Source organism: Gracilinanus agilis, chromosome 3, assembly GCF_016433145.1.
Source record: "Gracilinanus agilis isolate LMUSP501 chromosome 3, AgileGrace, whole genome shotgun sequence".
Taxonomy (NCBI): domain Eukaryota; kingdom Metazoa; phylum Chordata; class Mammalia; order Didelphimorphia; family Didelphidae; genus Gracilinanus; species Gracilinanus agilis.
The window spans coordinates 55,193,954-55,217,588 of NC_058132.1; the positions used below are offsets into that span (position 1 = coordinate 55,193,954).

At 42.9% G+C, this 23,635-nt stretch overlaps 1 protein-coding gene across 1 annotated transcript in view; it reads right to left on the bottom strand.

The window, feature by feature from the left end:
• Positions 1-23,635, bottom strand: part of UBR4 (ubiquitin protein ligase E3 component n-recognin 4) — a 161,355-nt gene that overhangs the window by 80,029 nt on the left and 57,691 nt on the right. The window contains exons 42-60 of the mRNA XM_044668702.1: positions 21,091-21,249; positions 19,725-19,877; positions 19,204-19,431; positions 18,451-18,608; positions 17,544-17,715; positions 17,133-17,334; positions 16,081-16,244; positions 15,020-15,236; positions 13,239-13,455; positions 11,213-11,276; positions 10,676-10,810; positions 9,326-9,500; positions 6,852-6,992; positions 5,345-5,466; positions 4,437-4,548; positions 3,879-4,009; positions 3,598-3,775; positions 3,038-3,142; positions 1,179-1,316 (exon numbers count right to left, since the gene is read on the bottom strand). Coding sequence (XP_044524637.1) covers positions 1,179-1,316; positions 3,038-3,142; positions 3,598-3,775; positions 3,879-4,009; positions 4,437-4,548; positions 5,345-5,466; positions 6,852-6,992; positions 9,326-9,500; positions 10,676-10,810; positions 11,213-11,276; positions 13,239-13,455; positions 15,020-15,236; positions 16,081-16,244; positions 17,133-17,334; positions 17,544-17,715; positions 18,451-18,608; positions 19,204-19,431; positions 19,725-19,877; positions 21,091-21,249 — 2,971 coding nt within the window. The remainder of the gene's footprint in view (positions 1-1,178; positions 1,317-3,037; positions 3,143-3,597; positions 3,776-3,878; positions 4,010-4,436; positions 4,549-5,344; positions 5,467-6,851; positions 6,993-9,325; positions 9,501-10,675; positions 10,811-11,212; positions 11,277-13,238; positions 13,456-15,019; positions 15,237-16,080; positions 16,245-17,132; positions 17,335-17,543; positions 17,716-18,450; positions 18,609-19,203; positions 19,432-19,724; positions 19,878-21,090; positions 21,250-23,635) is intronic.

Below are 23,635 nucleotides of genomic sequence, written 5' to 3' on the forward strand. Positions count from 1 at the left end.
TTCTGGATAGGGTTTAATCCTCATAGGAAGGGATGTTAAGACAAGGATAAGAGGGCATGGAAGAGGTGTAATGTGCATCCCTGGAGAAACCCCCATTTCTACTGAAGAATTCTAGCAACAAGACTGTCAAAGTCTCTGAGCTAAATCCTGCCAGCCCATCCCAAAGGAAACTTAAAATGGTGTGAGATCCTAGAAGCAAACTTGAGCCAACCTGAGGTTTTTCAAACAGAGTATTTTTATCTCAGGCTGGTTACCTATATTCAACCTGATTTAATCAATAATTAAGTATCTACCAAGCATAGTACTATAGACATAAAAATGAAGACTGGCATGACCCCTGCCCTCAAGGTTTTTACAAGTTAATAGGGAGAAGGGCTGGACAGGGAATAAAATCTACAACCAAACATAAATGCTACAAGGTAGACTGAGATTAAAAGAACTCCAGAGAAAATGTTTTAAGAGAATTTTTTGAAGGATGACTTTCAGCTCAGATGCTTTGAGGTCAAACACCCTCCCCACCCCCTCTACTCCCCAATCCCCGAAGTCTTTTAATTCAATTGTTAGGCATTTGTGGAATGCAAGCTGACTTTACTAAGTTGGGGAAGGAAATCATACACAGAAATAGGGTCCAAAGCCAAATTTAAAAGATTTTTAGATTAACCACCACTTGGGATTATTTAAGCTCCAGTGGTTCTCCAACCATTAGCTCTGGTAATCAAAGGAATTATAAATCTTTCTCAATATTTATCCCTGCAGGCTCAATTTGGCAGTCCGAGCTTAGATTCAAACTTGGTCTCAAAAAGAGATCTGAGAAGCTACTTCCCCTAGCTTTTGTGTAGAGGTGGAGACATGAAACACTGTGTAGAACATCAACCCCTTTCCAATATATCAATTAGATTTGTTGGGACTTCTTTTTTCTTCCTCTTTTAATTCTTTATTATAAGGAATGACTCTGGGATAGGGGGTGAGGAAAGGGACATTGGGAAATGTGGTGATATAAAAAGATATCAATAAAAAGTATTAAAGAAAAAACTCTGTAGTTTTGAATGCATCACAACAAGGAGCATCAAACACTTGAATTCAAGCCATGTCCACCTGCTGAAATCTAGGCCTAGTATCCAGGCAGTCATTACTCTCTACCCTCTCCACAGGGAGGCCAGGCTCTCATGAAACATTACCACTGTGCTCTCCAGCCACCGAGTCCACGGCGCTCCCTCCACTCTCGGAGCCCACACTACCGCCATGATCGGCAGGAGAAGTCCGAAGGGTGGAGCCATCAGTTGCCGCTGTGCTGCCTTCGTCATCTGATGCTGGAGCTAAGAGAGTAACAAGAGCTGTTACAGGTAAAAACATTGCTTTGGTGTGACAGCATCAAACCACATGGTGCAAGGGACACAATGCAGTTTACATCCTGTTGTCCAAGAGATATGTTTTGCCGGTTAATCTCCAAGAGAAACAAACATCATACACAGCTCACTGCTAGACAGAAGTAGAAACCCAGCTCACTGGGCATTTCCTTAGCCGTTGCGCATTAGACTAAAAGTTAAGTATGCCTGACTTTCAAAAAATTTCTCCCACATAAGATACAACTCATTAATTTCTAGGTGCTCCTGACACCCAAGGATTGGCCATTAGCCTCCAAAAGCACTGGACTGTAAATGACAATGGGCATTTGTCTCTATTTTGATTGCTCAAGGTTGTCTACTTTATGAAAAGCCCATCATATTTACTTATCAACCATACATACACCATGAGCTTTCACAAACCAGTCCATTTCTCTTTCTCTCTCAATCTCTCTCTCTCTGTCTCTCTCTCTCTCTCTCAATCTCTCTCTCTCTCTCTTTCTTTCAGTGGGAAGTTTCAGATTTTCTAATTAGCCTCATCAGATGCTAAAAATGAAGCAAGGAAATTCCCCAGAGACAGCCACAGCATCCAGGATCAGGGCTGAACTGAGACAGGAGGAAAATGCTGGATGCAACACACCAAAGAAGGAACAGCCAAGAAAGCCACACAGAGCATAACAGTTAAGTAAGCCACAGTGCACAAAATACAACATCCATCTCCAAGCTCTAAACACTGGAGCATCCATCCAACAAGCCTCAAGAGAAGCTATAGGTCATCATGGTGTTTGGGGGCTAAAGAGGAAAGTGTAGATTAAGCTGGTTTCTTCTTTGCTCATCTTCCCAAAGTAAGATTTCCAAAAGAAAAAAGATAACAGGGAGCCAGGGTATAAGATAACAGGGAGCCATGGGTCTAAAAACATACTGAAGCCAACCCTAGGCCTATGAAAGGACTGAGTTTCCAGTATGTCCACTCTTCAGGGCCTTTACTAGCAAACCCTTCTTCCTCTCACTGGCCTTAGTTTGGGTCTAATTCTTCACCCATTTATACCTTTCATGAAGTTACAAGTGAGGGAAATGAGAAACTGATAAAATTCACGTTGGTCAAGCATTTCTTTTTACCAGGCAGGCCTTGTAAAAATGTGTTGCAAATGAGGTTGAACTTAAAACTAAAATGAGGTTTAGGGATTATCTGTGAACTTCCATGTCCATACTATCCCTTAGTTTTTGAGCCCAAAGATTACTGAGAGTTGGTCAAATGATCCAAAAGTCACACGAATTTCATCTGAAGCACACTCTCACTTCTTGCCACTTCAGTTTTACCTAAAAGTGGTGAGGAAAAGATGAAAGATGGGATCTGTATTTCCTGCCCCAAATGCTACAAAGTCCTCCAGTGGAGACCACAAGGCCCCACCAAGCCTGGACTTTGCCAGCCACCAGGCCCCTTTCTAGGCCTTCCCTCGAGGCACCGGGTGGAGTCGGACTGCAGCAGGGAAAGGACAGAGAAGACAGACATGCGCTGCTGCCAAGCTGTATCTATCGAGACGCCTCTGACACACGTGGTCTCCAGCGAAAAGCCGAAGCCGTGAGCCCAAGATGGCCTGTCAAAGCAGCTGCCCATCACACTTGCGCAGCACAGGCAGGGAGGCCTCAGGGTCCTGGGGCCCTGAGCCTCGCTCCTTGCTGCGGACAGTTACCTGATGCTGTGGTGTCAGAAAGGGTTCCTGCGTCCAGGGAGGAAGAGCTGGGTGCCTGGCCGGACAGTCCCAGGCTCTGCAGGCCCAGGGCACTGCTGCTGCTGCCTGGGAAACAAGTGGAGAGTGAGCATCACACCCCCTCCAACCCCTTAACCATAACACTGCTCAGGCCACCTGCTGTTCCTGAGAGCCTCTAACACCAGCGCGTGGCTCCTTCCTGGCCAGCAGGAGGTTCTTTAAACAGCCACTGCCGTCCACCCACCAGGCTTGGGTGATGGGTGATGGTGGGAAGCATCCATCTGTTCAAACAAGGACACAGGCCAAAGAAGCCAAACTGATTCAGGAAGAAATAACCAAAGAGATAGGTCTGAGCAAAACTTTAAGATGAAATCCACTGAAGGCGACCCCTCTGTCACTCTCCACCTGTGTCTCCGAGCAGCTGTTACCCAGATCAACCTCATCTCCCAAATCTGGGCATAAGCTAGTAAGTCAAACAGAAATCATTCACTACCACAGGCCATTTCTGTGGGGTCACAACAATTGCCAGGAAAGCCTTCTACCTTGCTGATCCTGTTGCAGGCTCAAAGCAATAGCCAACTCCACCATAGTCTCATCATCTGCATCAGGGGGGATGTCCAGCATTGGTGGGAAACCCTCTGCACCAGCCAGGAGAGCCTCCAGGGGAGAAGGGTTGCCATTGTTCACATTCTCAGCTGTCTCCAGCACCATGGACTCAGACTGCAGAGAGAAAATCTGGTAAGAACTCTTGCTGAGCACCTCAGAAAAAGTAAAAGGGCTATTTCACAGCCATGCGCTCCCTCTTCTACAGGCTAAGACTTACCACCATCTCAAAGTCCCCATGATCCACCTCGTTTTGCTCTTGGCTCTCCTGGCGGATATGTCCACTCTCTGGAATCCCCGAGGACTGCATTTTCTCATCAGCATCATCATCATCATCATCATCCTTGTCTCCTGGATGAGAGAAATCCAGATCACTTCAGGGCTCCTGGTTTCTCCCCTCCTTCAGCTACAATAGGGTACATACATTAATACCCTCTGAATATTGGCCATCTAGTACCTGAGGTTTTAAAGGATGAGGCCTTACTTGGAACTCTAACCTCTACACTTAGCCAGTTTAGTCTGAGAAGAAGATGGCAGGAATTTCCCACCTAACCCTAAGTGACCTTGGGCAGGACAGGAAAAAGAACATCATTAAGCTCAGTTTTCTCTCAGAAAGATGTCTACTGTCACAGGACCAAAAATGGATTAATAACAGCAAACCTGAAGAAAGAAATATAACTTTAAATTTGAGAAGACTGGCCACCCAGGCACTTAGACAACCTGTGCCCGTGAACAATATGAGCCCACATGCCAGAATGACAGCCAGACCCTGAATTACCCATAGGTGTGTTGCTCCTAGGGGAGGAGGGCAAAGTCACATGTCTCCGCTTGTTCCTGGGCCTTAGCACTCGGATCAGAGCCTGTTTACATGAGAAGCTCACAGCAGGATCCTGAAATACAAATGGAAACTTGGGTTCCAAGGTGCTCACTGAATCAATCAGTACCTTCTCTTCCTGACTAATCTTGAGACCCAGCTTGATCAGATCAGCTTTTTCTTCCCTATCTCCTGACATACATCCATTATGATGCCTTTTATTAGTACATGGTAACAGGTAGGATAATCATCCATACAAAATATCAGACTGCTAGCCAATATGTGTTGAGTCAAAAGTACTTCTTGTATTTGCTTTTAATAAAATACCAAAAGTGGGCAGCTTCTCAATGATGACCTAAGACACATGCTACAATCATCTGTGCTTCTAATTCTTAGATTCTTTTAAGGTGGATACATTTGGAAAGAGAACACGAGCCTCACGCAAGTACATTCTGTTGCTATTCAAAATGCTGACTCCCATTCTCTCCATTTCAAAGGATCACAGAGCTAGAAAAAGGACCATAGAATTCATCAAATTTAATTCACTCATTTTATAGACAAAGAAGCTGAGATCCAGAGAAATTAAATGGTGTAACCAATGTAAAAGAGTTCTTAACAAAAGAGCCAATAATAATAAGCTAATAAAAATGAACTAGTAAGAGCTAGAATTCAAAACCAAGGTTTTCTGACTCCAAGTCCAGTGCAGTGAATACAAAAATATGGGGGTAGGAAACAAATTCTGGCAGCAAGAAATCCTCCCAATTTTTCCCAATCTGACAGAGGGATTTGTAAAAAAGATTCTCTACTCAGATACTCAGCATCATCCTCTGTGAGGTTGCTACAGAACAGTCTGAAAGTATACTGATACATACGGGGCATAGGAGCATCTGCATATAGATCTTGGAGGCTGTGTTGATACAGTCTAGCTCACAAGTACAGTAGCCATGGATGATGTCCACCAATGCATTGACAGTAGCTTCAACATGAGTCAAGCCTAAAAAGAGTAAAAGTAATTAGAAAATCCAAGACTGATTAAGATTGGAAGAAAACCCTGGCCCCTTAGAATGGCTAAATTCCTGTTTCACGGGGAGGTCATTCTCAGACAAAAGGCAGATGGAGCCAGCACTGAAGACAATAAGACTGTGGGTCATTGTTACAGATTATACCTAAAATAATCTCTTTCAATCTCAAGAGATTTAAGGTATCAAATATTTCATGGATTCACAGTTGTACACTCACCAAAACAAGATCGATTAAGTGGGAAGTTGCTGCTTTAACTGGGTATAAAAGCAGGTCCCATCTGTCCCTGATCATTCACATTCCCAAGAGTCAGTATGGAGTTTTCTAAATCTATTACAGTTTCCAAGGAGGCTCTAGAACAAGGGTCGGCAACGGTATGGCTCTTTCTGCAGGAGCCATAAAGTCAATTTGTTTTCAGGTGCTGTTACAGGAGCGCGCACTGTGAGCACTGTACGGCTCTCATGAAATTACATTTTAAAAAATGTGGTGTTTATGGCTCTCACGGCCAAAAAGGTGGCCAACCCCTGCTCTAGAACATCTCCAGGGCTTTATAAATGGAAACCTTGGATTGTTCTAGATCTGTTATTCTACTATTAAGACTCTTCTCATCCAGAGGGCTTTGAACTTTTGAATTCCTCACCAAACTGTCCATAAAAACTGAGAAAGACAGGTCAGAATGAGAAAGAAATGATCACTGGGAAATCAAAATCATTTACAAGAATGATGAATGATGCCTTTTGTCTTTTAAATAGACTTTGAATTTGAAATACCTCTGAAAGATCTTGAAAAGTCATACCACCAACACTATCATGGACACCAAAATATATTCCTTTGTTAGTCAATAAATATTTATTAAATGTCTATGTGCCAGCCACTATGCTAAATACTGGGGATACATAGAAAGAGAGCACCTTCCCTCAAGGAACTCACAATCTAATGGGAAGACAAAACAAACAAACATATTTAAAGACAAGCCACGTACAGGACAAATAGCAGACAGTCAACAGAGAAAAGGCCTTTAGTAAGAACTATGGCATATTCCTCTGATACAAAGTGGTATCCCACTGATCACATAGATCTCTATGATTCTACTGAGCAAGATCACCAAAGGCAAAAAAGAGTTGTCCTTTTGAGAAGGCACATACTAAAAACCCAACTTTTCCTCTGTCTGAGGCTTCATTCCCCACACAAGGCTCTGTGAGGGAGAACAAGAACCATGCTTCTGCCTTTCTTTGTGCCTTAAGCCCTTAGCACACTGCCTGTCACACAGTAAGTGCTTAATAAACACCTTTTGACTGTTGACTGACCATTCCCTACAAAGAAAAAACAAAGCAGCAGGCTACTATTTTAATGAAATACCTGGTAAGCAGGCAGGTGCCAAAAAAGCATTCTTGGGTTTGGATGCATGCAGTTTCCAGAAATGGTTGATGAGTTGGGTGATAAAAGTACAGCCATCTCCTTCTGTGTGTTTCTGGGGCTCTTTCCCCTCATCCATTCCTTCTAAGCAGCAGAAAGAAAATTATTAGTGGTGGTACATTGGGGATGAAATGAAATATTTATTAAGGTTAACTCAAGCCAGGAATGTTTTGCCTGTGTAGGTAGTTTCAAGGCAGGATCCAATTAAAAGGAGAGCTGTCTCAATATATTCAATACAGGAATGTACAAAAGAAAAAAAAATAAGACTACAGAAGGCTCATTCCAGAACAAACTTATCACTGGCATTATCAGTGGGCTTTCCATTCTATTATAAGAGTGTCTAAATTTTTCCAGAATGATTCCAAGACTAGAAACTTTGAGGAAAAGGGATGAAAAGATGATGGATAAAGGAGTATTTGAACAAGGGAAGATTTTAAAGAAATCAACAAATAAACTTTGAGTATAACTTACAAGCTCTGCCATGGGGGTTCTTTAGGATAAGAGTTGAAGAATTAGAACCAAAATTTGACAATAGCCACTGAAATGAAGAAACAACAGCTGAACATAAAGTTAACCATTACTTTAGGGCCCAAATACAGTTGGAATCCAAGTTTGGCTTTGAGTTTTATCCCAAAGGTCAAGAGACTTGAACTCTAAATGTCTCTCAAAACGGTTCAGAAAGCATATTACTTCTTATACTACTGATGCTAAACACAGGAGCCTCTGGCATAGGTATAGAAGTGGCCAAAGGCAATGTCTCCAAGATAAAAATACTACAAAGGAGATTGCTGCACAGAATTTCGGGAAGCACAGAATAGACTTCTATACTTTTCAAAGTGCCTGACAAGAACCTACAGTCAGACAAAGCTCAGTGAGAACACTGAAAGAATGAATCGGTAAAGTGAAAGTCACTGACCCAGGATCTATAGGTGGTATTCAATGAAGTGATTAGCACCTTTTCTGGAATTCTGAGTGTTTCTCTAAGTAAGATTCTACTCACTTCAACACAACAGATAAAAAGATAAATAAGTCATGATCCCTGTTCCTAAGCAGTCTCCAAAAGAGGATATAGAACATGCATACAAAAGCTATTATTACAAAATTAAAAATAGCAAAGGAATGAAAAAAAAGTATGAAGTGCTCTAAGAGTTAATTGGAGGGAGAAATCCATTCTAACTGAGCAAGATGAAGATAGTAACAACAATATTTAAATAGGACTTATGTGCAAAGAGTTTTACAAATATTATCTCATTTGCTCTTCAAAATAACCCTGGGAAGTAGGTACCTATTCATAACCTCAGATTAGGAATCAGAAGCAAACAGAGATGAAGTGGCTTGACCAGGATCCCACACAAGTACAAAGTGTCTGAGGCCTAAATTTGACTCTGGGTCTTTTTCCCTATTCACCAAGCCACCTTGCTTTCCTAAGAGCTTTCCCAAGATCAAAGAAAGCAACCAAACTACATAGAGAGAATTGTGTTTAGTTCTACACACTCTATTTTAGGATAGATACTAGTCATCTGGAAAGAATCCATAGTCAGACAACCAAGATGGTAAAGCAACTCCAGATGATGCCATGTGAAGATCAACCATTAAAGGAACTGGAGGTGTTTAGCCCAGAGAGGAAGAGACTTAAAAGATGATAACAAGCTTTAAGTATCTGAAAGATTGTCATATGGAATAAGGAATCAACTTGTTCTGCTTAGTCCCAGATAACAGAATTAGGAGCAATAGGTGAAAATTCCAAAGAAGCAAATTGGGTTTTGATATAAGACAAAATTTCCCAACCATTAATACTATCTGAAAGAAAAAAAAAAGATTTCCTTGAGAGATGGTGGGCTCCCTACTCACTACAGCCTTCCAGCAGAGGCTAGGTCAGTCTAATATTTTGAAAAGTGGCACTATAATTAGGCATTACTGAATGAATAAGGAGCCGACAAGTGAAGACAAAGGCGGTGGTAGAAAGAGAAGGCTTGCTTTCAGTCCAGTGCAGCAATGAAAAGGGATAGGATGAAGTTGGGGAATGCCAAGCGGCATAGTTTATTAGGCCTGTAGAACAAATGAAGAGGAGTGTGAAACAAGGATAGGAAGGCAGGCCATACAGTCTTGAATGTCAGGCTAAGAAGGAGGTACTTAACCTGATCCACAAGAAGTGATATAATTGGTAGGGCACAGTAAGACAATTACTTTTGCAGAAGACTATATGATAGACTAGAGAGATGATACTAGAATCAAGGAGACCACCTAGACAGCCTAATGCAGGACACTTAAACATTACTGTTTCTTAAGAAAAAGGAGATACAAAAGTTAGTCTGAATCAAACCCCAATTTTCCTGTGCTTATTTCAGCATTTTCTTGTTACAATCAGAAAGACAAGTTAGTTTAGGAAGGATATCGCCACACAAAGCTCCAGTCACCTGTTTCCACTGGTGGCAACTTTGACTCAGTGAAATGGACAAGGTTGTTGGGGCGCATGATGGCAATGGAGCGAGCAGTGATCACGAGCCGCTGGAACACCTCTGGGTCGAGCTCTTTCCCGTCTTTGCTGGATGAGTTGAGGCACTGCACAGCTTTACTCAGCAAGGCCTGGTCCTGTTAAAACATCAGGCTCACACTGGACCAGCCCAAAGCAAGGGATTGGAGCATAAAAGGGGATCTGGAAGGTGGCAGCAGCAAGGCCACTCACCAGCCCTAAAGGGAGCTGCCCCAAAGGGGCAGGGCATGGGCAAACCACTGCAGGGAACAACAAAATGTGAGCAGGTATTAGAAATGAGAAGCCATTGAGGGTTACAGACTTTCCAGTAGGATCTGACCATGACTCCCCAGATGTACGTTAGCAACACAGAATTCATCTTCCCTGTGAGTAAAAAATCCCCTACCCCCTTAAATGAGGATTAGATTTTAATGTTAGCAGTTGTATTAAATTAATTATAAACTGTAATTCTAAGAGAGATAACTAATGTTAGCATAAGCGATGATTTTAGTAGGCCTTTGTGATTGTTTTAGTATAAGTATTGGGTTTTTAATTAAGTAAATAACTGCTTTAGCATAGGTAATCATTGTTAGCATAGGCCTCAGTTTTAGTCTTAGCCTTAAACTTGCTATATCATGCACCCTCAGCAATTATGGTCTTAAACTTGTAACTGGGTCTTCATTAGTAGAGACTTTTGCCTTGGTTAGAAGCCCGGGTGACACCCCTTCACCTTTGTATATACCCTATTATATATCATCAGGCTTTTGCCCCACTTTGGGGGCCTGGCACCTCCTCCTTACCCTGGTCATCTAACTGTTCATCATCTTTGATAACATCAGGTTTAGAAAGTAGGGTTCAGGTTCCCCAATTCCCCCCTTGTCTATCAATTGATGACTTCTACCAATAAGAAGTATTTCCTGATTACTTCAACCAATCCAGATCGATTTTTATCACTCTTGAATTATTTCTGTACTGGTATAAAAGTTGTGATATTCTTGTGGTATAAAAGAAGTCCTATCACAAGGCTTAGGGTCTTTTGGCCTTGACCAGAAGTCCAGTTTTATTGTGAGACTAACCATCTCCCAATAAACCTAATTCTTTGTGGCTTGGAGACTTCATTTACCTTATTTGCGTTCCTGTGCTTAGAAATTATGCAACACTCCCTTGTGTAATATTAGCTATGGTTCCCACTCCCCAAATTCTTTTCTCTCAGAGGCCTGGTTATCACTCAAGAGAAATAGGTACCAATGAGAGCATTGGCTCCTATGCTTTGAGAAGACTCTCAGATGATTACCTTGTGGTTGTGATAGGCTGAGCGACTGGTGTGAAGGCTGGCAAGGAGGCTTTTTGTCTGTTGCTGGACACTGGATGGTGCTGGCATAGAAAGCAGCATGGTGGCCAGCTCCTGAGCTGCAGCCTTGCTCTTTTCCTAGTTCCAGAGAGAAGAAGTAGAAAAAGAAAACAGAGGGATTAGTACTGATGCAGACCCAAAGAGATTGCCCATGCTCACTCTCCCTCCCTCCCTTTTCCCACCACTTCAGAAGGCCCCTCTCGCACGAGAGTCAGCCATGACAGGGTTTCAAGCCCTAGATCTGTCCGTGCCCTTCTGGAGGTCCAGTGACCCAAGCCTGGCTCTGGCAAGGCTGCAACACATTCAGGGCTAACACTCAGGGGTGTAAAGGTCCATGAACTTCCCAAGAGCTGCTCCTTTCATGGCCAGTTCCCAAAGTTGTGCCAAGCGGAGACCAAGCTCTTCAAACACGAGACCAGAAATCCCCAAGGACCCACACACTCTTCAGAAAGCTCTCATGGCTTTGAAGAAGTCACTTGCCTTCTCACTGACAGGGCCCACAGCAAAGCAGCTTTCGAGGGCTTCTAAAGAACTCCCCACTAGCCTGGAGGGAAGAGAGAAAAGCAGCTTGAGTTGAGCACCTCCCCCTTGTGCTTTGGCCTGGGCAAACTACAACTGTGGGTAGCTTGGGGACAGCTGGTATATGCCAAGGACAGAACAAGAGCGTGATAAGACCGGCCACAGGCACCATGCATATCATTTCCTTGTGTTACAGGCCAGAGTGAAACCTGGCTCCCCACACACACATCAACCTGGGGCTGTGCTGATAATCCACAGCTCAAAGACAGGGCTTTTCTCTCTCAAAGAGGATAAAACTGTTCCCTCTGTTGCCTGTGGCAGGGATCATTGGGATTGGCTTAACAACCTGGATATACCAGAGCCCAAGGCACTGGGGTACAGAGATCAAGGAATGATGGGGTGCCCCTAAGGAAAGAGTATTCTTGAATACTTCTTGAAGTGAGTAGGAATCACATCATGGCCATATCCCTTTTAGGTCCACTACACCTTCAACAAAGACTACACAAACATTTCCTAGAGACCCTGAGAATACAAGCTATTCACAGCAAAGTAGAGAGAAGAAACTGATTTATCATGGATATGGCACTGCCAATAGCCCAGTGAGGGCATACCTAAGGTGCCAATCAGATGCTGTACAGCTGCCCATCAAACTCTCAAGAAAGTAGGTAGAGAAGAAACGTTGTTACCAAAACTTAAAGATTCCCCAAGGAAACATTCTGCCAAGACTCTGCTCTCTTGTGCCTTCTGCCCCAATTCTCACAAGAGTTATATAAAGAAAAAAAATCAGTATCTTGACATACAAAACTCTGGCACACAGACAGAGAAGTGTGGAGAGGGGCAATAGGAGAGAAAAATGGCAAAACTGGGGTAGAGATATGGAGCAAGGAAAGGCATGAAAAAGGACTAAAGAAACAATTGGGAACAAGTAAGCTCTCTGATTGCTAATCTGATCAAACAGGTTGAACACATTTATCTTCCCTTGGCTATAAACACATGGTACAGAAAAGTCAGAAACAGGGTAGGAAAGAGCGAGCTACAAGTCAGTCTGCAAAGCAGGCAACAATGACAACAAAGAGCACACCAATTCCTCAGGCAAGCCCTTCCTGACAAGGGAAGAAGCCTGCAGCCATGCAAGGGGCAGAATGCAAAGAAGCAGAATGGACCCTGTAAACAGAGGCAGGGTCAATGCCAAGCCACATCGCTGCCCATGGTGCTCTCAGACACACATTCACTCGTGCAGAGGAAAGGAGGGCATACTAACCGATCCAGCTTGGTTAGGGACTCAGTTTCAGAACTTGGGGGGAAGCAAAGAAAAAAAGGAAAGAAATCTGTGAAGCTCAGAAACAAGTGGAAACCATAAATCAATATGGGGAAGGGGAGGGCAAGGAGAAGTGCTGTCAAGCCAGGGTCTTCTTGGCTCTCCCAAGATAAGTCAACAACTTGTACTGTAAGATACCCGACCAAGCCTCCTCACACAAAGCCAAGCACAAGGCATGTTTGGGGAGACCCTTGAACTGATGTCCAGGATGCAGAGGGCAGCCTCAGGCCAGCAAGGTTGCTCCCAAAAACGTGGCTATGCAGAAAGAAACTAGAGGATAGTTAAGACCAGAGAGGCTGGGAGGACCTGCCTGCTATGTCTACAAGACTGGCTCCCCAAGTGGTGAACTGGCTTGAAACCTAGCTTTCTGTCCTATACAGCTGATCCAAATGGGTAAAGAAAGGAAGGAGTCAGAATCTCAGAGGGAAACTGAGCTCATGGGTATCATCAGGAGAGGGGAAAGGAGCCTTAGGAATAGACTGGGCTCTAGGGCTTTCTTTACTCATACCAGGGAGACACTGGACATTGGTGAACTAGGAGAAAATGAAGGGCTAAGACTTGAGTTCTAAATAGATGTTTTAGAATAGACTGAAAATATACAGGAGCATGGAAGGTGAAAGGGAGAAGATCTAGCTATGTCAAGGAGTTCTATCACTCTAAGGTTGATACCTCTCCAGGACAGTCCCACTGGAAGTGGTAGGGGCCGTTGTGTCACTCTCTCCAGTGCCATTGCCTTGGCTTACATTGGGGGGGCAGATATTACTGACAGAAGCAGAAGGAAAATCCTCTGGGGGTTCGTCAGGCCAGCCAAATTGCTCTTTGGTCTTTCCATAAATCTTGACAGCATCTATCATAGTGACTCCTGCTGGATCCACTGAGGCCCCAACTGCAAACCAAAGACATAATTTAGAAGGCAGGCTTCCCACAAGATTAGCTCTTTCTGCTTCAAAATCAAACACCAGGCCAGTGTAGGGAGAAAAGCAAATCAAAGTGTTGTTTGGTTATTCTCATGCTTCTTTTCTGCCAGCCCTATGCTAACTTCTGTTCCTAAAATGTCAAGGAATCTCCACTTCTCCACAAACACTCTTAGTTTCAGTAACAAAGAATAAGCCAAATGCCCTCCTTGGTCCTGGAATCTGAAAGAGAACTGCTCAGATTTGATCATAAGGCAAAGCTACTGCTCCACATGACGGGACCCTGTGCAGCCACCACTGTGCACACTACACATCTCAAAGAGCTCTTTCCTGACTCAGTTAAGATATGACTTTATTCAATGTTAGTTATGGTTTCATCTCCTGAAAGTGGCAAAATAGCTAAACCTGAGCAAAGATGTCACTGACACACAAGTGACTGCTCCAAGAAAAACCTTATTGCCCTACCTGCCTTCTACCACATGTACCACATCCTGAATGCAGGCCTACTTCTACCTTTCTCTTCTCCCATCTGAACTTTTTCCAAGTGTATCCTTTCTTCTGTTATTTTGTTGCCTCCCATCTGAGATGGGAAGTTCACCAGGAGGAAAGAGAAAAGGAAAGATCATTCCCATTAGCATTTATATGCCTACTATGTGCCAGGCACTGTGCTAAGCCCTTTTTAGAAATGTTTATTCAAGGACAGCTGGGTGGCTCAGTGAATAGAGAAGACACCTGAACACAGGAGGTCCTGGGTTCAAATCTGGCCTCAGAGACTTCCTAGCTGTGTGACCTTGGGCAAGTCAGTTAACCCCAACTGCCTGCCACTTACCACTCTTCAGCCTTGGAACTAATACTTAGTATCAATTCTTAGACAGGAGGTAAGGGTTTAAAAAAGAAATAAATATTTCATTTGAACCTCAAAACAACCCTCTAAAGTAGGTGCTATTATTATTCCCACTTTACATGTAAAGAAACTAAGGCAAAGTTGGATTAAGTAACTTGCTCAAAGTTATACAATTGGCAAATAACAGAGCTTGAATCTGAACTCAGGTCTTCCCAATTCCAGGCCCAGTGCTCTGTCCACTGCACCATCAGACCAGTATAGTACTGCCAGATATAGCAGACAACAAAGACTATGACCTCTAAGAGTGATGATTCATTCTCAAGACATGACAAGTTGCTCAAACCATGATCTATTTTTTTTCCCAATAGGGAGCACTGTAATGTTTTCTCTCCTCCTTTGCCTATCAACACCTGCCAAGGGAAAGAATGGCCCCAACTGCTGCTATCCTACTCCCCAACAAAGAATTCCAAGTTTATTAATGGTCAACTGTGTCTCCTGGAGTTTGCCCGGACATATTAAATACTCTCTCTTCATTTTAAATTCCCAAATGGATCATATTTAAGAGAAGAGAGTAGAGAGGCACCTCTACAACCGTTTTCAAAGGTCAATAGATACTGGACCTGCCCCACTACGAGCCCCCAAAATGCAAGTGGGATGAGCCTAAGCTTCCAACAGAAGGGCCTGAGACTCACTGAAGATGCTCAGCTTCTTGTCAGCTTGGAGTGCTTCTTCTCGGGTAAATGGGAAGTCAAACCAGCGTGATCGAGTGAGGTTGAGCTGCATGGTCCGGCCAAAGATCTCAATGTATGATGGGGCCCGTTCAATGGCCTGGGTTCCAATCTGCAGACGCATGCCTGTCATCACCATTGTGCTATTGTTGTTGCTTACTTCAATGGTGAAACCTCCGGGCTATAAGAAAAGAGAGCACAGCTTAGGAAACAAAAATACATGCAGTGCTTTAACCTGACAAGAGATAGATATCATGTCGGCGACATGTGAAATGGGAGTGACAGCCACAAAGAGAAAGGAAGAGACCACAGACCAAGCTGCTACAGTGGATTCATAGGAGAAATGTTCACAAATCAGATGAGATGGCACAGAAGGGCTACAACCTCCATTCAAAGGCCTGGCAGAATGCCAATACCAAGGAGTCAATGAAATGTTCTAACAACAGCTAAATCAGTGACTAAATGGGTCATTTAACCAACCACTCCACTCTTCAATATCCAGATCTGTAAAAGGAGAATAATAATGTCCTCCTTGTTCCTGACACTAGATAGGCTAAGACAGAGGGTGAATGGCCGGCTAACATGCTACATTCTCCTCACTCTGAGACTTTTCAAATGTTAGCACCAAGTCCAAAATTATCTAGTATTTCCCAATCTCCACCATCTGCTCTCCCAATATTCTATAACTCACTTAGCACTGTTAGAAACAGGCTTGAGGAATGGGCATTCTTTTGATATGTTGTGTCCAGCAAACTACAGGGGTGCCACTGGTGATCATGGTGAAACCAGATACCTTTTCTCATCCAGGAGATCAATGGAGAGCACAGATGAAAAAGTGACAATTCACCCAATTCTGTTTCATATGCTCATCCCAAGGTTTCAAAATCAACTTTGTTAATGACATTCATTTGCATTCAAAGATAATCATAGTTGACAGCTACATTTTTGCTCTCTGAAAAGGGTCTCTTTCAAACGAATGAATAATATGGCACCCAGTCATTGGGAACTCTCAGTCCCTTGCTCACCTTGGTGTTGGCCACATACATGCCGGTGGAGTTCAGTCGGTGTTTTATCTGTTGAGCATTGTAGACCTGGAGGAGATCATTGCCACCAAACTCCACATCTGTCAGCTGCTGGTTGTGTTCAAAGAAGTCGATAGGGAAGGTGACCTGGCTAGAAGTGCGAGTGGCTGCGTGTGGGGAGCAAGCAGAGATGTCAGAAAGCCCCAACACCTGTCATCTACACTGACTCCTGTCTGAAATACATTGCAAAACCTTTGCTTTCTGTGCCCATGTTGGCCCTTGAACCCTGAGCTCAGCAGTCCACAGAAGAAACATCAAATGCTACCTATACTGCAGGTTCCTTGCCATGACTCTGGAAGCAAGGGATGCAATTAGGGTTACTGGCCTCCTTTTACAGAACACTCAGAAAAGTGAAGAAACTTGCTTCAAGTCCCAGGGAGGATCAGGCCAAGATGCAAAGCAAGGTTTGACTCTCAAGCCCCACATTCTCACTACTATCCCAAGATGTAACAGAGAAGATACTTCATTGTCCTTCTTTTCCTGCCAACATTCAACTCCAGGATTGGCCCTCCCATTCACTGACAGGAGTTTTCTCATAGCCCATTCATTATTAACATTATCTCTTTTTGAGAAGTGTGAGCTACACCAAAGTGTACAAGGATGAATACAATATCTGAATAACCAGGATGAGTCCAGCAATGGTCTTTAAGAAATCCTCTGCTCCAATTCAAACACTTGAAGCTCCACTGTCTCTGAAGAGTAATGTATCACACTTCAGAGACATGAGCCAAGTTCTTCATTGCTTGCTGGAAAACTGACCCACCTTGATGCCTCTTTTCTGTTCATTTAAGCCAGTTTTCCTTTGAAAAGGAGGGAATCTGTGTTCCCTAAGGATAAACATGTGAAAAACCTCCCCCCAAAACCATTTCAGAATTAAACCAAATATGTATTTGGCTACAAATTAGAGCAGTTGTCCCACTACTAGCAACCAACAGTTGGCTATTATATTCAAATATGTCTCAAACTATTTAAAAAGGAGGGTAGTGGGGCCTTACTAATGGCTGCTGCTTTGCGCTTGCGGACAGGTTTCATGATGCTGATGACACTGCTGGGCTGTAGGGAAGGCTGAAGCCAGTAGGACGTATTTTCCACATTGGCCATGTAAATGCGCAGACTGCCATCCTCACACAACAGGATCATGGTTGTCCTCTGCTGCTCATTGCAGGCTGTGTGCCGGATAGCAACCATGTCCTGGATCTAGGAAAGGACAAAGGAAGACTATTGTCAGCCACCAGCCATTAAAAGTAGCTTCAAAATGAAAAAATAATGGCATGACAGCAACACCTTCTTCCTCAAAGAAAGATCCAAGAGAAAATTCTTCATCAAACCTTCTACAATAAGACTAGGAAATTGAACTTTAGATACAGCAGAAAAGGTCTACAAAGACAGGAAGAACTGGCACCAACCTTTGCTTTAGCTGGCAGAGTCTTGATCTCCTGGATGAGAAAGGTATCTGGTTTCACCATGATCACCAGTGGCACACCTGTAGTTTGCTGGACACAACATACCAATCCAGGGTGGTTCATCACCTCAGACCACTGGCAGAGAGCAGGGGAAGTTTTGCTGCCACCATTAGTACTGCAACAAATGAAGATGTTCCACAATTTAGTTGGATTTAACAAGCAGTAAAGAATGAAAAGGTCACTCTCTTCAACAGATTAAATGGATCAATGATAAAGAAAGATGGTAGATGAAAAGAGGAAAAGAACACTGTTCAACAAGATCAGATCAATCAACCCTAGTTATTCATCGTTGGAAGGAATGATACTGCTTCTGGGCTGTCTTTAAGACCCACTTCTATTCTGTACTAAATACTAGACATTTTCCTTTAGACTCCAAAATATCTCTCTGGAGACTAAGGCATATATTCTTATTACAATTATAGGTCTATGTTACCACTGCTTAGAAATCAAATTCAGAGACAAATGGCAACATGTGACCCTCAAAGCTGAGAACTCTGGCAATTAGATAAGAGTGTAAAACCACCTGCTTGTCCCATGTCCACTGTCTCTTCCAGTGCTTCAAGTTTATAAATAGCAAAGCATGTTTTCTGGCACGGACAGCTGAGTATACATATTTTTGGCTTTACCAAAAAGTGGATGATCAACAACAGATGAGAGTTAACTATAAAGCAACTTTCCCAAGGGCTCTAACCTTTATTTCTGCCTTTAAAAATCTGATGACTACTTTCTTACATACTACTATTATCTAGCAGCTTTATTTTCCAGATAAAGTATACGAAAAACTTCTTTTGCTTATACCAATACCAGAAGGGGAATACTTTTGCCCACAGGCTATAAATCTGGCTCCTACCTCTTAATGTTGATGGGGAAGAGACGCAACACCTCCAGAGTAGACCTGCTGATGGTGGCTGCAAAAGATTTGCCTTGACAGTAGCTGAAGAAGAGCATTTGTAGCACATGGGAGTAGTATACAGACACGCCTCCTCCTGCCACCTGGCTATTGCTGTCCTGCCGGGACACAGACCCAATATCTGTATTGAGCAAAGCACCCAGCAGAGCTGTGGCAGGTAAGCGGCTGCTCACCAGCAACCTTTGTAGTTCCTGCTTATCATCAGCTCTACAGGGATGGAAGTGGATCTCAGATCCCCCTGCCAGGGTCAGATGGGGGTTACTAGACAGCTTCATAGGCTGCTGCAAAAAGGATATCTCCCTGGAGAACACATAACACAGACCCTGGGAAATAAGGATGGGGGAGCAGTAAGGTCAATCAGTTTCATTCTTCAGGACATGAATATGTGTTTAAGGTCATGGCAAATGGAATATTAGGTGAGAAAGAGAAAAAAACATTATCTCCCCCACTCATGAGTAAACTGCTAGAGAGGATGCATGGAAGAAGGGAAAGTATTTTTAAGAGTCAGAGGCCATATGGCCATATACTGGCTCTGTTCTTTACTCCCTGGATGACCCAGGATGCATCTTGACCTCAGTTTCCTCAGGCATAAAATGGAGATGTTGGATAAAGGATCTCTAAGGGTCTCTTCCAATCCTAAAGCCTATGATCCTAAATAATTGAGGGCAGAGAAAAGAGAAAAGTCACTCCAACCTTCAGATCTTCATGATTGATTTCCAGCACATTTGTGACATAGAAAGGCCCATGCTGAGCACTGCTGGCCTCCTCCATGAGCTGAGTGTAGATGTAGCCAGCTGAGGACATTATAACAATAATGTTCTTGCCCTCTTCATTGAAGAGAAAAGCAACATCTCTGATCTTTGAGCTTGGCAAGAGAAAGTAGAAGGTTGGGCTCAATGCATCAACTGAGAGGTCATATATCTGTAGAGAGAGAAAAGACTAAACAAGAAGCCAACTCTTGGTCCTCTCTGGAAGAATCCCATTTGATTCATTAGTGGTTAAACCAACTAAAGTTGCCAGGCTGTAGTGGAGACTAGTAGAGAAAGGATTAAGATGAGTTTTAGCTTGGCTTAAACCAGATTTCTTATGCTTGGTAAAACCAAAATGAGCCACTGATATCTGTGTTAGTCCCTAATGGGTCACCCCCATTGAGAACCAAAGGATCTCAACCCCAGAAGGGTCACTGTACCAGTAATAACTGAAGGAGACAGTACCTTGACAAAGTCTGCAGTAACAATGGCCAGCTCTGTCTGTGAGCCAGGTAACCACACAGCTTTGATGATAAAGTTTCCTGTTGCCAACTGAGGATGTAGCACTAAGTGGTCAGAAACAGAGCCTGAGCTACTGAAGGTCAGCACATGGCAGTCCTGGCACCCAGTATGGGGATAAAAAAAAAAACAAAACAGCATGATCTAACTCAGTGGTTCCCAAACTTTTTTGGCCTACCGCCCCCTTTCCAGAAAAAATATTACTTAGCTCCCTGGAAAATAAATTTTTTTAAAACTTTAATAGCAATTAATAGGAAAGATAAATTCACCTGTGGCCATCACCACCTCCCTGGATCGCTGCAGCAGCCACCAGGGGGCGGTGGCGCCCACTTTGGGAATCACTGATATAACTTATTCCTGTTCAAGTCTCAGAAATCCCCCTCCCAAATGCCTCCCATGTCTGGAAAGAGAGACTTCCTCTGGGCTATAGAATGTTTTTGCCTATTCAGGTAATCTTCTCCCATCCACAATACTTCCACCAAGACTTTCCATGTTGATTCTCAGCAAACTGACATCCTGAGCCCCTCTGACCCTTCAAGATGCAGTGCAATGTCCACCCTTCCCACTGATCTCTACCCCTTGGGACACAGAGTGTAGACACTCTCTCCTTGGACTGTGCAGACCACTTGTCCATTTGTGTGCCTCTCGTGACTTCTTTTAAAGTAGAATAATCATGCTTTCCAATTGTCTCCCCTAAGTAGATTTAAGTGGTATATAGGCCAAAATTATCTTTTTTATCTCTTTCTCCCTAGGCACTGAATACAATAGGCACTCAGAAAAGATTGGCTGAATTTGTTAAAAGGAATCATTTAAAAACAACCATTTAGGGGGCAGCTGGGTAGCTCAGTGGATTGAGAGCCAGGTCTAGAGATGGGAGCTCCTAGGTTCAAATCCGGCCTCAGACACTTCCCAGCTGTGTGACGCTGGGCAAGTCACTTGACCCCCATTGCCTACCCTTACCACTCTTCTGCCGTGGAGCCAATACACAGTATTGACTCCAAGACGGAAGGTAAGGGCTTAAAAACAAACAAACAAATAAATAAAGGCAACCATATATTTAAACTATCAAAGAGAAGAGCTCAAACTCTTTGCAAAACTTCAGAAGAATATTATCTTCTAATTAATTTTAGTTACAAGTAAAAATCAAAACATACCAATAACCATAAAAGGAATTTCTTTTTATAAAAGAAATTACAAAAGACAGGGGTTCCTGCCCTCAGATAGGATATAATAAAGAGGACAAGCCTGACAGTTCAGAAAAAAAAACAAAATTGTCTACAAAACTCTAAAAGTCTCCAAAATGGACTCCTACCTTCAGTCCACACACAGCAAGATAGTCTTCCTTACAAGGATTTCCAGTGAGACTTAACACAGTAAAGGGAACTGGTGCCGATGCCAGGCGAGTCAGAGTTAGCTTCCTTTTACTAGAATCTGCTTGTTTGAGGAGTGCAGAGAGCTGCAGAACAGTAATCTGCAAAGGAACAAAGCCAACATATACTCCCAACTCTGATACCATCAGAAGACAGAGCCGAAAGGCCTTCAGAAAAAGGCATGATTTCTTTCTTAATTCTCATGACCAGGCCCTTGTTTCACAGCTAGGCTAATAAATACTAGGGAGGGAGTCAAGATGTCAGAGAAGCAAGAAGCAGTATAGAGTCTTCCACCCCCAAATTCCTTCAAATTGATCCAAAAAATGTACCAGGTTGAATCCTGATGGAAAAATCTAAGAAAAGGTCATAGGGAGTTATTTTTCCAGAACAGAATGACAAAGGGAGACAGACAGAGATTTGTGGACAATGGGGACAAGGTCTGGCCAGGATCATCATACAAAGAGCATTCCAGTGTCCACGAAGAGGCTTAGGCAAGAGACTATCCTAGATTCACACTGGAGCACCCCCAGAACCATACAAGAGCAACTCAATGAGACATGCCAACTGACAACTGTATTTCCTATTACCCATTTCTGGGTCAGAAATCCAGAGTGACTAAGAAAGTGATGTGGGCCCAGGGGAGGAACTTACAGAGCTCAGACCAGAGGAACAGCAATAAACTACTTTGGGACCACTGAAAGCCTGCAAATCCCCAGTGGAGAACATCACACTCAATATCCCCAAGAAAGCAACAACAGGGCCAGTCCAGGCCTTCCTTCTATAAGTCCACAAACCCCAGCCGTAACATCAAGCCTGAAGTTAAAAAGTAACCTGGAAAGGGGGCAGCTGGGTAGCTCAGTGGATTGAGAGCCAGGCCTAGAGACGGGAGGTCCTAGGTTCAAATCCGGCCTCAGACACTTCCCAGCTGTGTGACCCTGGGCAAGTCTAAGTCAATACACAAAAGTTAAGGGTTAAAAAAAAAAAAAAAAAAAAAAAAGTAACCTGGAAGGAACCCTGAAGAAGAGGATGATTCCAAATATCTACAAGCAAAAGCCTTAAAGAAAAACAATAACAACAAAATGGGCACAGATTCAATTAAGAGTTTCTGAAAGAGGTGAAAATAAGGATTAAAAAAATTTTTAAATGTCTTTGTCACTAAAATGAGAGCACCAGAGGAAAAAAAAAAGTACTAAAAAGCCACAGCTAGGATCACCCATGATTTGGTAGCCCCCACTATGACAGAGCTGAGAGCTAGGAGAAATATATTCCAAAGGACTAAGGAAAAAGACTTACAGCAAAGAATAACTTACTTAGCAAAACTGAATACAAATCTACAGAGAGAGGGGGAGCCTTAAGTGAAATACCGGACTTTTAAGTATTCCTGATGAAAAGACCAGAGCTGCGTAGGAATTCTGAAGTTCTAATACAGGAGTGGAGAGAAACATCAAAAGGTAAAAGAATGAATGATAAAGAGTTAAACAAAGATAAACTGCTCAGATTCAAATATGAGGTGATACATCTCCAATGGACTTTATTATTGTCAAAGGTCATAAAGGGAGTTTAATGAGACAAAAGGCCAAGGAGTGATTTTCTGTCTTAATAATTTTAAAAGAATGCAAAGAGAGGCAGCTATAGATGACTTAGTGGATAGAGAGTCAGGCCTAGAGACGGGAGGTCCTGGGTTCAAATGTGGCCTCAGACACTTCCTAGCTGAGTGATTCCATTGCCAAGCCCTTATCATTCTTCTGCCTTGGAACTAATACTTAGTATCAATTCTAAGTCAGAGGGCAAGGTTTTTAATTTAAAAAGAAAAGAAAAAAGGAATGCAAAGATTGAAGAAGAGGAATATAATAGGGAAAGGGGAGGAGGGAGAATGAAAGGAAGATAAAGAAAATTATCTCGCACCTAATCAAGGTGCAAAATTAGGCACTAAAACAGGTGGACTAGGGGAGCAGAGCTGGTATAAAAATATATTTCACTCATCAAGGAAAAAGGAAAGAAAGGAGCAAAAGAGAGGGAATTAGGAAGATAGAGTAAAGGGGTATTAGTCCTAAGCATAACAAACTCTAAGGATGTACAAAAACATTTGTAGCAGCTTTTTTTATGGTGGCAAAGAATGAGAATCTGCGTCTACAAAATTAGGGGATGGCCGAAAGTTATGGTATGTGAATATGATAGAATGTGATATAAAAAATGATGAGATGAGTTTCAGAAAAACATAAGACCTGGATAAATTGATGCAAAGTAAAGTATGCAGAAAGAACCAGGAGAACAATTTATATGATGAAAACAACTTGGGAAAGACAAAGAATTAGGAATTTTGGTCAATGTTCTCACCACACAAGATTCTGGAGGACTAATGGTAAAACATACTACCCATGTCCTCATAGAAAGGAAACGGATTAGGAGTAAAGAATGAGACATATATAGTTTGGGGACATGGCCAATACAGCAATTTGTTTTGTCTGATACAAATATGGTTAGTTT